At 39.0% G+C, this 17,379-nt stretch overlaps 1 protein-coding gene across 4 annotated transcripts in view; it reads left to right on the top strand.

Annotated features, from left to right (window-relative positions):
- Window positions 1-17,379, top strand: part of LOC122540343 (matrix remodeling-associated protein 8-like) — a 62,452-nt gene that overhangs the window by 28,389 nt on the left and 16,684 nt on the right. For all 4 annotated transcript variants that reach the window (XM_043675920.2, XM_043675921.2, XM_043675918.2 and 1 more), the window contains one exon: window positions 5,657-6,088. In XM_043675920.2, coding sequence (XP_043531855.1) covers window positions 5,657-6,088 — 432 coding nt within the window. The remainder of the gene's footprint in view (window positions 1-5,656; window positions 6,089-17,379) is intronic.

The raw sequence follows: 17,379 nt of genomic DNA, 5'->3' as shown, positions 1-17,379 counted from the left end.
CATGAGTGTGCCCTACACCAAGCCCTCTTCATCGAGACCCCTCCCCTCCCAGCCATGAAACTCCCACACTTTATCTGATCTTGGATTCTGTGACTTGGAATCCAGTCACTGCTTCTAACCCATGATTTGGCCATTGCTGCAAGTGCCCCTGCTGGGTCTAAAGAGTAGCCAGCCAGTCAAAAAGGTCAGCATCCTACTTGGACAGAAATTTCACCTCAGAGGAGCAGAGATTCCATCTCCGGCTAAGTTGACATTCTTTGGAATGTGAAGTGGCATTGAGACTGCTATGTTTAGCAAAGGCAGATGGTGGGCAGGAAACTTCGCCATTCAAAATATGCTGTCCATGTCAACATTTAAGAATAGGTAGTGATAGGTAGTTGGAGGAAACACGAATTAAGGCGTGTGGAACTCGGGCTTGCATATGGAATAACGATACTGCTTGCTTGCTGCATAAACACCAGCACAGGCTAGTTGGGCTGAATTTTTTTTTTCATGTTATAATTTCAGTGTAATCCTTTGACTGTTTTGTCGACACATCTCTCTCGTCTGTCCTGGTACAACTGAAAATCCAAGTTTTTTATAGCACAATTAAGATTAGCAATATTCTAACCTGCAAAAATCACCTCATTTGAATAATTGGAAAACAATGCTCCATCTTGAGCACTGATCTGAATTCTTTCAACATAACATTAATGAAGAGATCTGTGTGATGGTGACAAAGAGATGAGTTTACAAAAGACATAAACTCTTTTGCACCTAAGTACACAAGAGATATGTGGAAATTATTGTCACTTCAGAGATGTATTGTGTTATTTCCAGAGAATGAACAATCCTTTCAAACTTTAATTTTGGCTGGATTATATGTGTGAGCTAGGACTCTGGAGCACATTCTCTTCTGAAAGTTGATGCCCATTGCATCTCATCTCAGGATTTTTAGATGGGTTTAAAAGGTGGGACATTGCAACACATTCTCCATCTCCTGAATTACTTGTCCTGAACAATCAAGTCATCACATCTCTGGTTCTTGATAGTATCGATTATAAATTTCAGCCACAGTGATGCTTCCAATTAAAACTGAGCTTATTAACTTCATATCACCAAAAATAAATGCAATCACAGGAATGAAAAATAAGAAAAGGTGGGTAGGGCTCAACAATTCTATTCAATTTTTATATCCCCCACTCTCCATTATTTCTCAAACCAGCTAAATATCCAAATCGATCCAGGGGAGTGCATTGAGGAAAATGTATTTATTTAAGCTTTGTGTTGTACAGATTATAAAGATTAAGGGATTTGAAGTGAGTTAACTATATTCACAAGTTGCAGAGTTCTGATGCCAGCAAGCATTGTTCTGTGTCACTGCTTTCATTCTTCGCAAGTATCCCCAAATTTAGAACCTGCCAGACTCAGTCACAAAGTATGGACCTGTGGATATGATTGATCACACCATGTGAATGGTAGATCTTTGTTGGGTGAAATACTCCAACTGAATCACAAGTTTATTGATGACATGATATCAATCTATTAGAATACTGCAAAAACTTTATACTGATCACTGTGAAGTATTATGCATATAAACATTTTGCCAATAAACAACATCTTCTGGTTACTCACTCAATAAACAATACATAGTGCATTCCAGAGAGATTACAGTAAATGCAGTGAACGGAAAAAAGTTTCCCACAAATATGTCCTACCAGAAATGGTTCTATTATTACTTTTGTTGAAACAGTAAATGCTCTTCACTGCTTTTCTTGGGTGTTCCACTTACGATGGGCTTTAAGTGATTTTTGCCTTTTAACCTACCCTATTTTCTGGAAAGGACTACAGCCAGTCTTGGGGTTGGAAATTGAATGCTTTTGTGGGTTTAGATTTTCAGTGTTGTTTTGAATTATAACAGGATTGAACAGTAGGGATAAATTAACTTAAAGTTTTATTGAACATTTACTTGGTACAAGCAAGTTATCATATCTGTATTCTTAAAAGTAGTGTGCCCATCAGGGACTAAAGCTGCTCACAACAACTTTAATTCTCGGTATTGAACAGCAAAAGGGTGGCACAGTGGTTCAGTGGTTAGCACTGCTGCCTCACAACACCAGGGACCCAGATTTGATTCCTGCCTCAGGCAACTGTCAATATGGAGTTTACACATTCTCCACGTGTCTGCGTGAGTTTCCTCCTGGTACTCTGGTTTCCTCCCAGTCCAGAGATGTGCAGAATAGGTGAATTGGCCATGCTAAATTGCCCATAGTGTTCAGGGATGTATAGGGTAGCTGCATTAGTCATGGGAAATGTAGGGTTATATGGTAGGGAAATGTGTCTGGGTGGCATACTGTTTGGAGGGTTGGTGTGGACTTGCTGGGCCAAAGGGCATGTTTCCACACTGTCGGGATTCTATGGTAAAAGGTACTTGACCACCAACCCCCCCCACCCCCCCATATTTATGCCCTTAGTTACAGGATATTATGTATTTCTGGCAACTTTTCTCTCAACTGAACTTAAACCAACTCTGTTCACGTCTGAAGAGCATCACACAATGCGTTTTGGTACAAAGCTGCAAGCTGCTGTTGTGTTCCTCTTCTCTCAAAATGATCTAGTCTCGGTGCATTTCCATGATACAACCATTCTAAGCTTGACACTGCCAACCTATATTAATCTTCATCTTCTAGGCAATTAGCAAGCTTAATCACATAATCTCATTCCATGATGCATGTTAGGAACACATATTTATGGGTTTTGAGAATTGGATCATTTCTGGGTTGCAGAGGATTTAACATGTGACTTTTTGGGTGTAAAAATTGAAAGGTCAAAAGAACTGGGGATTGCCTGCTGTTTACAAAAAGCCAAAAATCTTTGAAAGAAAATTTTTAAAATGAAAGGTAAAAGATTGATTTACTGCTTATGATTGCTGGACAAACCTTCTGAGATTTGAAAGGTGGCTGGGCTTAGTGGTGATGGCTCTCTCTGAGTAACAGTATAAACTTTAAAGAAATCCAGTTGAAGAAATATCTCAGTGAACCATTTCCTGACAATCTGAGACGTCCAAAAATCAATATCTGTGATGTCCTTACAAACCTTGAAAGCTGAACTATTAATTTAAGTTGTAAGACTTGTGTCTAACTAACCTGCTATCTATTGGGGAAAATAGAAACTGGTGAGAAAGTCTTTTTTGTCCTAGGAAGCAGTAATAAAGAGAAACAAATTAATTATTTTTGTGATCATTAACATTTATACTTTTGGTCCAGCTCATGGAGATGTGTGGTCTGATTTTCAGCACACTCATCCTGTCAGACATAAAACTTGTGGCAAGTTGTCAACCTATAATATTTTCCCCACGTTTTCTTACATGCTCTCAATGAAAGCAAACTGTTGACAGCCCTGTATATGAATGGATCCAAACAGTGATGCAAAGGGGGTATGATTTAAGATTTGTGTTTTTTGTCAGGCAAGATATTGAACACTATCAAAGAAGGCAAATCAATTACATTTGCAACTACTGGCTGATGTAGCCCCATCCCAGTAGCTGAGTTCAGAAGGAAAAATAAAAGATTGGAAGAAGTCACCTTTGACCACGACTGATCATAGGGAAGTATATATTGTGTTATGGATAAGGCCAGACCACTCAAAACATTCCTAAGCAGGCAACCCAGATCATAACTTTGCAATTTGTTTCAGTAAGTGTACAGTAAAATTACCCGGAGTAAGTTAGCTAGGTTGACCACCAGATTTTAAAACAGACAAAAAATTATTCACAAAATTACAGAATGAAACACAAAGAACAGAATATAGAATAACCACAGAACTTAGTCTATCCAAACTAGACTTAATTAAGCTGCTCCAAAAATACACAACAGTCCCAATAACCAAACCCCCTTAAACACAGGGTAAAAATGAAACAAAGGCTTCCAGGTCGAACTTAGAAGGGCACAAGGAGAGACAGTTCATCAGCCTGTTTCATACACAGCGCCTGCCGCACTGACTCTAACTTAACTTCAGTTTTCAGGACTGACCACTCCCATTTCATTATACAGGTCGCATCTAAAACATGACCACTTTGGCCTGAAGTCTCATCTGTTTACATATAAACAAAAGCCTCTCAAAATCCTTTCTCATCTCTGTACCAAACTAGTCACCTCAGAGCCGGGAGCTGGTTTACGACCCCTCAAAAAAAACCAAGGACATATTATCCTTGCGAAAAGGACCAACTTTGTGACAATTGGAAACATTATCAATAAGGCAAAAATAAAATTGGAGAAAAATAAAGCATAATTCCTCCATCTGGAATGATTTTGAAAGAATCAGCTGGGAGGGACTTCTCTCGAGGGATACTGCAAATGGAAATTCTGCCTTCGAAGATGGTGCTATGGTTGTGTGAGGAAATCCCTATCGAAGCGAAAGGCACCTATTTGAGTGTTGAAAAGGAGGCTGTATTGAGAGAATGTGACTCTCTTACTTTCAAATTTGTGTTGATTCACTTTTCGAGTTTGCCTGATTGCTAAAATTATGCTATTGGGAATTAAATGACGCTATTAGTTTTTGACATCTCCCTCCAACCTCTGGAATACAAGGTACAAATTTGATTGTTTCCTTGCCTAAGGTGTCAAGTAAAATTAACTGCAAGGTCCATCTCTGCTCACAGCATCAAATACCTTGGTGAGGTCTACAGAAGTGAAGTATAAGGATTTAGTTTGCTCATCACGCTTATTGTATTTGTCCAAGTACAAATATCATGTCTCTATTTTGTGAATGCTGTGAATACTGTGTGATGTATATTCACATTAGGACTAAGTGAATTTTGGCTCAGCCTTATAGTAATGGTATGCATTAAACAAAAGTATTTCTCTTCGATACAACGATGAGTTTCACAGGCAGTAATTCTCCTACCTGGTCATGCTTATGTGTTTAATTCATTATCCTTCTTAAAATACAGAACTAGCTATAATTTCCAGAAGAAATTTGATATTCATTCAACAACAGCATTATGAGCATTGCCATTTAGACAATTAGACTATAAATAGATAAACTATTTGTTAAATGCTTGCTATTTGCCTCAAATGTTCCTCTTCTAAGCAATGCTGAGTAGAGACTTACTGAACCTGGTTTGACCCCAATATCAAATGCAGGCATTCCCACAGATTTATTGCACACATGCAAACCCAAGTTACTGTTTAACCTTCCTGAAACAAGTATTCCAGAGTTTTAATCTTTGCCTGACCTATTTTACCATCTTTAATTATCTAGTTATAAATATGTTAAAAGACTACCTGCATGAATTTCCATTACATTTTCCATTATGGATTTTTTTCTGTCTACATTCATATAAACTGCTTATGTAAATATTTCATTCATGCTCCCATCTGCTAGTGGAGGCGTAAACAGTGCCCCCATTGGAAATGAGGTGTAATTAGAGTGTAATAACTTTACAAGGCAGTTTCCATTTAAAAAGGGCAGCATAGAAATTTAAATAGCAAATTATAAAACTAAGGTTTCATTGTGTCACTTTAAAGTTAAGACTGAATTATGTGTCCATATCTTGATACTTTGCATTCCAGAGCTCTAACTGCACTCAGCCAAAACTATTCACTGTGCAATACCACAGTTTGAATGGTATTTATTACTTACATAACTTCTAACTGAGTTTGCTTTCTGTTTGTAGCAAAAAAGGTGAGGAAGCTGTGGGATGGAGAGAAGACTGTGATTGTGGCCTTAGTTGGTTCAACTGTAGTCCTGTCTTGTGAAAATCACAACCACATTTGGACGGAAAGACATAGCGAAGAGGAGCAACAGGTGGTCCATTGGGATAGATCACCTCCTGGTGTTTGGCATGACCAGGCTGACCGTCTGATTGACCTCTATGCTTCTGGGGAACAGCGATCTTATGGTCCTCAGTTTATCAGGAAACGGATGAATATATCAGACACCGCATTTGCTGATGGTGACTTTTCACTGACAATCTCTAACCTTAGCTTGGGCGATGAAGGAATCTATTCATGTGATTTGCACCACCATTATTGTGGAATTCATGAGAGACGCATCTTCAATCTCTTCATTACAGATCCAGTCAAAGTGAACTTTACACAAAAAACATGTAAGTCATTTTTCATATTATTATTCATGAATAGTTGTGCATGTTAAATTTATAGTAACCCATCTGATACTTTAGGTATTACATCCTGCACCAAAATATACAACAAAATAATCTAATTTCTTGATTTTTAGTTACATTTTTTTCCCTTTGGACCTCTCTTAGAAGTCATGAAACCAGTGTTTCATTCTCTCATGCACATTAGTCTACTCAGAAAGAGTCAGCATGTTAAGGAGGTATCATTGTTGAGCTAATCCTATTCTGATCCAATATGTCTATTTTTTTCTTAGGTTATAGAATAATGATTAGGAGCAGAAACCTTGGGCAACTTTCCACTAGCTTTGGGAAGTTGATACTTTAACACCCCTGCTGTCATAAGTGAGTTCAACAAACTCGAGATGAGCTTTGATTTGAATTACAGTTCAGTGCCTATGACAAACCAGAATATAGAGGAACCTTCCTACAGGTTCTGCCTTACTGCGCAGTGACAGAGGTCTGCAGCACCCTGTGACCATTCATTTGTTATGTGAGGACACCATTTTCAGTTAATTATGAAGATAGTTTGATGTGATTGCATTGTTGGCGAGAAACATATCATTTATCAGACAATGACACCTTATTGGTGCTGTTCTGCTGGCATAACCTAATTTATAATCTGATCTACTGAATGAAGAATGCACGAGAAGCAATGACAAAAAGTTAGAAAATTTGATTAAAGTCTCATTGGTCTTTGTATTTTTTACTTCCTGTGCCTACTTCTCTCCCTCAGCTTTTCTATCTCGACTTCATTTCCTTAATACTGACTATCTTTGTACCTATCTCTCACCAATCAACTCTAGCTATTTCTTTACAAACAAGTGACAAAAAAAATGGAGAATTATGATTTATCTGTTGGCTTGTGGTTAGCTAACTGTGATTAATAAGGAGATTCAGTTGAACCAGTTGTGATTGAATGATAAAATGGTTATGGCACAGAAGAAAGCCATTCAAACATAAGCTTGTTCCAGCTCTGTGCAGAGCAGTTTAGCTAGTGCCACTACACTCTTTACTTATAATGTCACCCTTCAGGTACTTAACCACATCCATTTGGAAAGTGCAATTGAATCTGCTTCCACCACTGTTGCAGACAGTGCATTCCATTCACTGCATACAAATAAAATTTGGTAGTGAGCCAGCTGTGATTAATGCACGGGATTATTTGCATTTGTTGTTGTTTTAAAAGTTTATCCTTAAACTATGCGTTTGTTTTCTTCATTCATGAAATGAGGGCATCATTAGTTAGGCCATCATTTATTATCAATTCCCCATTGCCCAGAGGGCAGTTAAGGGTTAACCACATTGCTGTGGGTCTGGAATCACATGTAGGCCAGACCAGGTAAGGATGGCAACTTCCATCTCTAAAGGACATTAATGTACCAGATTTTGTTTTTTCCGATAACCAACAATGTGACCAGTAGATTGTTATTGAATTCAAACACCACCATGGTTGGATTTAAATTACATTAGATTGCATACAGTGTGGAATTAGGCCCTTCGGCCCAACAAGTCCACACTGACCCTCCGAAGAGTAACCCACCCAGACCCATTTCCCTCTGACTAATGCACCTAACACTATGGGCAATTTAGCGTGGCCAATTCACCTGACATGCACATCTTTGGACTGTGAGAGGAAACCCATGCAGACACTGGGAGAATGTGCAAACTCCACACAGACAGTCGCCCGAGGATGGAATCTAACCTGGGACCCTGGTGCTATGAAGCAACATTGCTAACCACTGAGCCACCGTGCTGCCCCACGCCCTCCTAGGTCCCCAGAACATTAGCTGGGTCTCTGGATTTATAGTCTAGTGACAATACCACTAGGTCATTCTCTCTCCAAAGAAAAGTTTGCATTCGGAAAAATAAATCTCATTCTTCATATGAGATAAACCTAAGGGGGCAGAATGATGTACTCCAGTCATTGTTTCAGACTCAAGAAAAGTACAATGCTCCACTCAGACTCTTTGTATAAAGAAGAGATTTACGACATTTACTGTATCAGAGACATCTGATCTTCAAAATAAATTGTGAAAATAAGCATATCTTACCAGCGAGGTGAAAGTGAGGACTGCAGATGCTGGAGATTAGAGTCGAGAGTGCGGTGCTGGAAAAGCACAGCAGGTCAGGCAGCATCTCAGGAGCAGGAAAATCGATGTTTTGGGCAAAAAGACTTTACTAGCTGTCGAGCAACAGGTGGGGAGGTGGGCACGTTACATTAGAGAGAAATTGGGGGATGGCATGCCTTTAGTTTTCTTGCCACCATAGCTTTTACGATGGCTAGGAAGGTAGAAGACAATCCCCATGTCCTTAAGTCAATTGGGTCAATTAAATAGCCAGTTGAGCCTCATCCTGTCTTTGCTGACATCCTGATGGTGTGTGGGCCACTTTTCAGACCCTGGGAAGAAGCAACGTGAATGCTGGTGGCCTTCCTATGGGCTTGAGATTGAGGCCTTATAATTGAGTCAGAAGGAGTGCTCCCTTGTTGGCAGTGGCTTTTGCTGCACTTGTCTCCTGCCATACTGCGGCTGTAGTCTGCCTGACTGGCCCCAGTGACTCCAGATATCACTTGCCAGTTTTGAGTGCACCTGATCCTATGGTGTCTCTCTGTTGGGTGCAGTCTATTCATAGTAGTGTTTCTGACCAAATAATCCTCTGACCAGCTGTTGGGTGGGGCAGGTGATCATTCTTTGAAAGGACAAGAGTCCTGATGGCTACTATTTTGACAACGAACAAGAATGTAAAAATTCCAGTCAAGATACTTGATACAGGCCTCAGAGAAAATCAGTAAAAAGTAAAAATTCCAGTCAAGATACTTGATACAGGCCTCAGAGAAAATCAGAAATGATTAGTCCTGAACCTTGACTGTACCCTTGTCCCAGGTGTGAAGTCAGCACACAACATTCATTCACATATATAGCCATTGTTTCTGCTTGTTTTGAATTATAGAATGGTTACAATGTACATGGAGACTATTCAGCCCATTATGTCCATCCAGGCTGTCTATTCCAAGGAAATTTTTCTCTTAAGATTATGATCCAATTCTTGCTTGAGAGCCATGTTCGAACCTCCCTTTGTCTCACTTACAGGCTGTGCATGTCAAATCCTAATCACTCACTGCATAAAAAATGTTTTTCTACACATCAGTATTTAAACAGCTCATATTTTGCATTCCTGTATGGTTAAGGTCACTTTAAACTCTACTAACGGCACTGATGCACATACTTTGAGTTCATGGCTAGAAGTGCACAATAGAATTTTCATTGCTGTCAGACACTTAGAAGTGGCACATACTCAGGTGTAAAGTCTTTCTCCATTATACAAATGACACTTTGATAAAACTCAAATAGGTGGTAAGCAGTATCTAGTATCACTAAAGGATTTAATAATTGAGAACTCTTTTCGCATTAGACATTTTAAAATAGAGCAGGAAGCATCATTTCTATTTTAAAATAGCAGGACATGTTTTAACAAAGTTAGGCCTCAGTGTGTATGCCAAAAGTCAGAGTGCAGACCAACAAGATTGTTATTCAGGACAGTTTGACAGCTAGGGGGTGGATTTAGACCCATTTTAAAATCTGAACTACATCATCGCAGTCAAGGTTTGTGAAGAAAGCTGGAAGCCAGAGACTTGTTCAAAATTAAACATTTGGCCTCTTCTGAATAAATCCGGTGAAGTAGCTCATGGTTTCTTTTGGACAAGCATTGGTCCTCCAGTTAGGTCCTATGTATGTGGCCTGCGAAGTATAGTGGAACCAAAGTTCCCCTTTTCTCTGCATTAGAGTAAGTTGAAAAGAAAAAGGCTTCTGTTGTACTTTATTAATCTCTTTGAGAGCTGGAAAAGCTGACTTTACAGCCACTTTCAGAACTGAATCCTCAAACAGGCTTTTCATTTGCAGATCCAGATAGCCCAGTGTCTGCTTCTGGCTGCCAATATGATGTTGGATGTATTTCAAGCATTCTTGATGGAGCTCCACAAAATTGAATGCTTTTGTCCCATTTATCAAGAAGGGTGAAACAAACCCAATTGCATCCCTAGAGAATCTTCAGAAATTAGAGTTAGAGCTTTGTGTTCAGTGAGTGCTGCAGAATGATAAGGGGTCTTGAATGCAGAAAAGATTGTGTTGCGTATGAAATATTTTCCTGTGTACCAAAGCTGAGGCAGGAAAGAAAAATATAGGGAAGAGAAACACCAAAAATCAAATGAGTTTAATTATCAGACCCCCAACACTTCGAACATATTAGGTAGACCAATAAATTTGGAATTAGTACTGTTATGGACCAGGCCAGACTCCTCATAACCTTTCAAACAGGTAGCCTAGACCCTAACTTGGCTAGTTCTTTTAAGAAACCAAACCAGAGGAAAGCTGAGCTGAGAGAACTGGCCACTCTCCTTTCATTATACAAGTTTGTTTTTAACATGAAAGCCTTTTGCCTGAGACAGTATCTGTTATCTGTAACCAAATCGGCCCTAAAATTCATCCAAACTCAGACTTTTGGAACCTGTGTTTTTACGACCTCCTAAAGAAAAAAACAAGGACAATCTAACCCTTTTAAAGGAGCAGCTTCATCACACCACCGCCCTTTAAAAAAACCCATCAATATCCAAAGATGGCTTCATTTTAAAACCCCTTTAAAAATTGATTAGTAGTTTAAAACACACATATACATTACACTGACTATAAACACGTAAACATGCACAACTACGTTCTGCCTCAGTCTGTTGCATTCCTGTCACTGAACTCCTGTGTTTCTCATTCGAGTCTAAACAGTCTTGCATTTTTATCTTTAGATTTCTCCACAAACTTCAATGGGTTATGATCAGTGTACATGATTGTCTCAGATACATTACTGGTAACATAAACATGTTGTAATGCCAATATCAAGCTCAATTTATCTCAATTTTTGATAACTTCCTCATTGTCCCATTTAATTTGAGGAATGTCCAAGTCAGAATCATCTGAACTTGGTTCTTCCCTCTGTATTGTAATCAGTAACACATTCTTCTCTTGCCTGTGGTTTTCCAATTACCTGACATGGTATGACACGTCTGGCAAATTTCAACTACATCCTTGTGCAGTCCAAGCCAGTAAAAATGTTTGTGTATTTTAGCTCGTGTTTTCCTCATTTCAAAATGATCCCTAAGTGTTAGCTCATGCGCTACTTGCAACACCTTCCTATACCACACTGGCAATACAATTTGATGAACTTCTGCCCATTTCTCATCTGCCTGAATATGTGACGATCTTCATTTCTTCATTAAGACATCATTTTTAAGCTAATAACATTCAGGGATACATTCGGATTCCTTTTCTGTGTTTGCCTTTTGATACAATTGCTTCAGGTTTTCATCTTTCTGCTGTAACTCAGTTAATCTATCTGAGCTAAAGATGTCTGCATTGTCATCTATCTGCTCCTGCTTTATCTCAACCATCTGATCAAACAGGGTCTCTGCTAATTCCACTTCAACTTTCTTATCTGTACTCTTTGATCTCCCCTGTTTCAGCTGGTGACTTTGTGACCTCATTACCACACTGTCAGAAAAAATTCCAGGATATGTGTCCTGCAATAGTTCAGTTGCCTGAGTTTCCACTGGCGTTTCAACCACAGTAGGCAACCCTCCTACCGGTATATCACCTATATTATTAGCAAGGACAAATTGAATCCTTGCAGCTCAGAGTTTGTCCAGTACTCCTGACACGAATTCTCCACTCTTCTCTGGACATTCTAACCTCACCACATAATTGAGCGCTTTTTGTCTCACTGTGAATTCCTGTCACTAGTACCTATTCTGGCAATAGTCCTTTAAGTACATATCTCCTCATCTTTCAGTATCACAGACTGAAAGGATCCTGTGGCTCTTAATATTGTAACCTCTTTACCTGCTGTTCCTAGCCTATGCAAATAAACTTTACTTTTTGCAAGTAAATGGTTTAAGAATATCTGGCACTTCCTCCTTAACCAACCTCCGACCAGCTTGTACATTCTGATGCAGCTCTCTCACTTCCACTGTGCTTTCTGTTACCACTCCAACAAAATTCACTGGCTTATCATGTTTTCCTATATCTGGTTTCCCAGTACTTCTCCTAACCTACCAATACTGTGATTTCATGTGGCTTACTTTATTGCAGTGAAAACACCAGATCTTTTTAACTTCTCTTTCTTTTCAAGGCTTCCCTTTTTATCCTGTGGTAAGTTATCCTTATGATCTTCACCGAGTTCTACCTTTCACTTTCCACGTGAGGATTTCTCATTTCCCCAATTTCCATCCCTCATTGACTGAAATTGATTCTGGAAGCCAAACTTTGATTTTATGAACAAACCTATTTCAGCCAATCTTGCCATTTTAACTATCTGCTCTTCTATATGAGTTCTCACTACTTCAGGAAGTGAATTTTTGAACTCTTCCAAAATAATTGTCTCTCTAAGAATGTTGTAGGTTTGCTGTATTTTTAATGCTCTGATTCATCAATCAAAATTACTTCGTTTCTTCCTTTCAACCTCAATGTAGGTTTGACCGGAATCCCTCCTTAGATTCCTGAAAGATTGTCTGTAGGCTTCTGGCACAAGCTCATCTGTAATTAAAATGGCTTTCTTCACCTCCTGATATGCTCCAGACACCTCCCTCTGATAGTGATGTGAATACCTCACTAGCTCTACCAACAAGTTTTGTTTGAATCAACAAAACCCACATGGTCACTGGCCACCACATTTGTTTAGTCACTTTTTCAAATGAGATGAAAAAGGCTTCCACATGCTTCTCATCAAATTTAGGCGATGCTTGAATATATTTAAACAGGCCTTTGGTTACCATGGGTTTGCTCATCCTCACTCTCTTCCTCACTAAGCTTACCTTCAGCCTTCATCTCCATTCTTTTAGCTGACTTTCCTGTCTAAGTGCCAATTTCTGAAATTCAAACACTCTTTTTCTCTCACTTCTGCTGTAAAGTGAGTAGTCCAGGAGAGAATCAGCTGGTCAAACCACTTAGTTTTAAACAAAACAGAATTTATTTATAAGATTACTGAATGAAACACAAAGAACAGAAAACAGAATACTGAATAACATTTCCCATTCGAAAAACCTAACAGATGATCCCATTAATGATGCTGCTCCAAAATACTTGCAACTATCCCCATAAACATCCCATCGGCACAAAGGCTAAAATCAAACACAAGTTCTTAAAGGATAGAAGTCGCAGAGAGAGAACCAGCCTGAGCTTGCTTCTGAATTCGAGCAGCGTTTCCACACAATTACTGCTAAAAGAAACCAAACCAGAGGAAAGCTGAGCTGAGAGAACTAGCCACTCTCCTTTCATTATACAAGTTTGTTTTTAACTTGAAAGCCTTGTGCCTGAGACAGATCTGTTAGCTGTAAACAAATTGGCCATAAAACCCATCCAAACTCAGACTTTTCGGAATCTGTATTTTTACAATCTCCTAAAGAAAAACAAGGACAACCTAATCTTTATATAGGAGCAACTTCATCACAGTATATTGCAAAGTAATTAACAGTGAAGTTTTGGTAAACTGCACATGCTTCAACACATGTCTGAAGTCTCCAGATGAAGGAAATCAGTTATTTCAATTTCTTTCAGAACACAACCATTAGAAAAAGTAGGGAAGCAGCAGTTAAATCCAAAGTAAGCAACAGTTTAATGTTACGAGTGTTGGATGTGTCCATCTGTTTGACAATTCTGTTCTGAGGATCCCAAAACAAGTTTCCATCTTAAAAAAACCTTTAAAAAATTTCATGTGAGAGAGAATGATTAAGATTTTAATTCAATGCAAGAAAACAAAACATGAGTATTAAAGCTGTCATGTATGAAAGAGACTGCTTCTATTCGAAAATGTAGATAAATTTTTCCCAGCGAATATCAAATGGTACAGTCTTGGCAGGGTTCAGCACTGTGCCAGCAACAAGCGACTTAAATCTTATTATCTTTTTGTCTTTGAGCTTTTTATTTTGTCCTGTCCTCATTATACTCTTCTAATACCCACATCTTATGACGTTGTTATTTCTTTAAAAGGTGTCTTACATCCCCAACTGTTTTATGAAAGTTCACTTCTAAGAATTTCCAGAAGTTTCTGAGACATGAACCGCATCCTGTTAATTGATTCGATGCATATGGGAACCATGTGGAACTGGCTGCATTCCAGTAGCTCAGTGTTCTTCAATTCTCTGAAAAAAACCAAGCAGTAAAATATTTTTAAACAGAGCATAAAATGATTTGAGCACATTAATTTCTAAAATGCAAATGTGATGTGATGCAAAGCTGAATGTTTACTTTTAAATCTAAAAGATATGTCAAAATATAAGTGACCAGAACTCTATACAGCTGCTAACAGAAACACCAGTCTGTCTTCAACCATGTTGATCTTGGTTTAAATCCACGAATGAAGGATTGGGTTCTTGTTCCAGAGGCACAAGAAAAGAAAACAAGGGTTTGATATTAAACAGTTACTGTATTCAGGAAATTTCCTTGAACTGGAGTGAAAGACTGTGATTAGCATTGATAAGGTAGTGCTGGATTCTGGGAATGCTTACAGCTGAACATTCCAGACAGCTAGGGTGTTATGGAAACTAGTTGAGAAATCTAATATGTTTGGAAATTTGATAGTTGATAGTTTGACTATAGGTCTGTTGCATGCACTGTTGATTCCAAAATGTTCAGTTAGTGCACAAATAGAAAATTAGCTGTGTTCATAGTCACATTGAAAATTTGAAGATGATGCTTTCACTTGATGTCATTGTTGTGTGACAAAGAACTGACTTGCAACAAAATTGAACTATAAATCAGTCATAACCCAGTTAAACGGTGGAAAAAAATGAAAGGAAATAAATAACCTATTCCTGTTTTTATATCCATGGTAGTTGCAGTTAGTTCAAGTTGCAATGGGCCAGTGTTCAAAATGATTAACAGTGGTTTGTATTTTAGCTTTAAAAGATGTGTTGTCTTGAGTTCGGTGAAGTATTCCAGATCTCTTCCTGATACAGGTGCTTGGAGATATGCTTGGGCTTGTTGGGCTGAATGGCCTGTTTCCATAGAGAATCTAATCTAATTGAAAAACTCTATGGACTAGACAATTCCAGACATTTATTACTCTGCATGAGTAAATTTCTTGCATCTCAGTGTTCAAGGAAGGTTCCTTAATCTTTCACAATGTCTCTGATGTTGAGATTCCCCCAATTACATCTTCTCAACATTTACCCTAGCAAGCCCCCTCGGAATCTTGCATGTTTCATTAAGATCACCCCTCATTTTTCTAAATTTAATGATAAAGGCCTAATCTGTTCAGCCATTCTTAAGTTAACTCCTTTATCCCAGGACTCAGCCTATTGATCTGTTTTGAACTAATTCAAATTGCAGGACATCTTTCCTCAAATAATGGACCAAAATTATACATAGTATGTAGGTATGTAAGGCTAAAACTCCATTTGGCTCCTTAATTACCTGCTGTACCTGGATGCTACCATTTTGTTACATAAGAGTGCCTAGATCCTTCTGCACATTTTATTGGAGTTTTCCTCTGAAGTAGCTCCACAGAGGCCAGCATCCCATCACCAAGTCACCCTATACTAAAATTATACATAGTATGTAGTAACCTCTGCATCATCCTATACAGGTTTAACAAGACTTCCCTATGTTTAAACTTCAATCCTTTGCAATATCTGGGAAGGTGGGGACATGGTGATGATGCAACTGGAGTTGTAATCCAGAACTTTAAGTTAATGTTCTAAGGATAATGGGTTTGAAAAACACTATGACAGATGATTAAATTTGAATTCAATTAGAATTTGGAATGAAAACCTAGTGTAATGGTGGCTATGGAACCAGTGTTGATTATATAAAATTCCATCTGATCCACTTAATGTCCTCAAGGAAATACTTTAGGAAGTACTCAGATTCCCTACTGATAAATTATGGCCCAATATCTGTGATCAACACTTCCAGGAGTTAATGTATTGCAAAAGATGTCTGCAGTTTTTCTATTGTCAGCCCTGGTCAATGTCATTCTTACCTGGATTTGGCCTACATGTAACTCCAGACTCTCAGCAATGTATTTGACTCTTAGTTGCTCTCGGACAACTAGGGATGGACAATATATGTTGGCATAACTATCAATGCCCAACTTCCATGAACAAATGAAAAAGGCTAAAACTCCATTTGGCTCCTTAATTACCTGCTGTACCTGGATGCTACCATTTTGTTACATAAGAGTGCCTAGATCCTTCTGCACATTTTATTGGAGTTTTCCTCTGAAGTAGCTCCACAGAGGCCAGCATCCCATCACCAAGTCACCCTTCATATACATGTGGAAAGTCCTTGACACTGATCCAGCTCCCTCAGAGCCAGATTTGAGTGAACAGAACCTCTGACAATTATGTTATATTTGTTAATCAGGGTTCCCTGAGTAGACCATGTTAACATCCCCAGTCAGGGAATTCATATTCTATGGGGACCACCTGGCTGACTTCGTTACAGTCATTACATCCCTCCCCATCTGAGTCCGAGGACATAGACCAGTTGTTTTCCTGTAGTTCCTCCTGGGGCAGTTTAGCACCAGGTCAGTTTCTTCCAACTCTGCCTCTGGTACAGATGGTGTGTAATGCACAGCAGCTCACCTCTTGTGTCCAGACCATTTCAGAAGAAATTAATTCTCATTTTCAAGAGGCAAAGGCGTCAAGGCGGCAGCATCTGTCATCTCCATCTCAGATTCTGAGGTGTCTTTAACGCTTGATGAAGAGGGAGAATGTGCAGTTTCTTGAATAGTCATAAAGGCTTTCGAGGAGCTGGGCATGTTCTGCATCTGCACTGTTTGTGAGTTGGCAGATTTCATCTGGTCCATGTGTTGTTCAGGGCTATCGCTTAACTGAACTTTATATGTCAGTGGACCTGACCTTGCATCAACCCGTGCAGGGCCATTCCATGAATCCTACTCCAAACTTTGTCCTCTGAAGTAAACTGTCTCTCTGGCTAAGTGCAGTTTTTTGCCTCTGATGCTGTTTCACTCTTCCTCCTGATCTGGAAAGATCAGATTTAACCTGGTGTGGAATCTTCTTCCCATTAGCTGGATCTATCCTTGTAGTCCCTTGAGGGTGGTCCTAATCAAATAGGAACCAGGACAGTTTGTATCTAATGAAGCTGTAGGCTGTTTCTTTAAGCCTGCCTTCAAAGTTTGGACTGCTTTTTCAAACCATTGGATGATGGATGGAATGGAGCTGTCCTTATATGACAAATACCATTTTACTTTAGGAA

Source organism: Chiloscyllium plagiosum, unplaced genomic scaffold (genome assembly GCF_037043375.1).
Source record: "Chiloscyllium plagiosum isolate Xiang-an unplaced genomic scaffold, Cpla_swu_hap1 HiC_scaffold_37, whole genome shotgun sequence".
Lineage (NCBI taxonomy): Eukaryota > Metazoa > Chordata > Chondrichthyes > Orectolobiformes > Hemiscylliidae > Chiloscyllium > Chiloscyllium plagiosum.
Note: the sequence above shows the minus strand (reverse complement) of the source record. Positions and strands in the feature narration are given on the sequence as shown.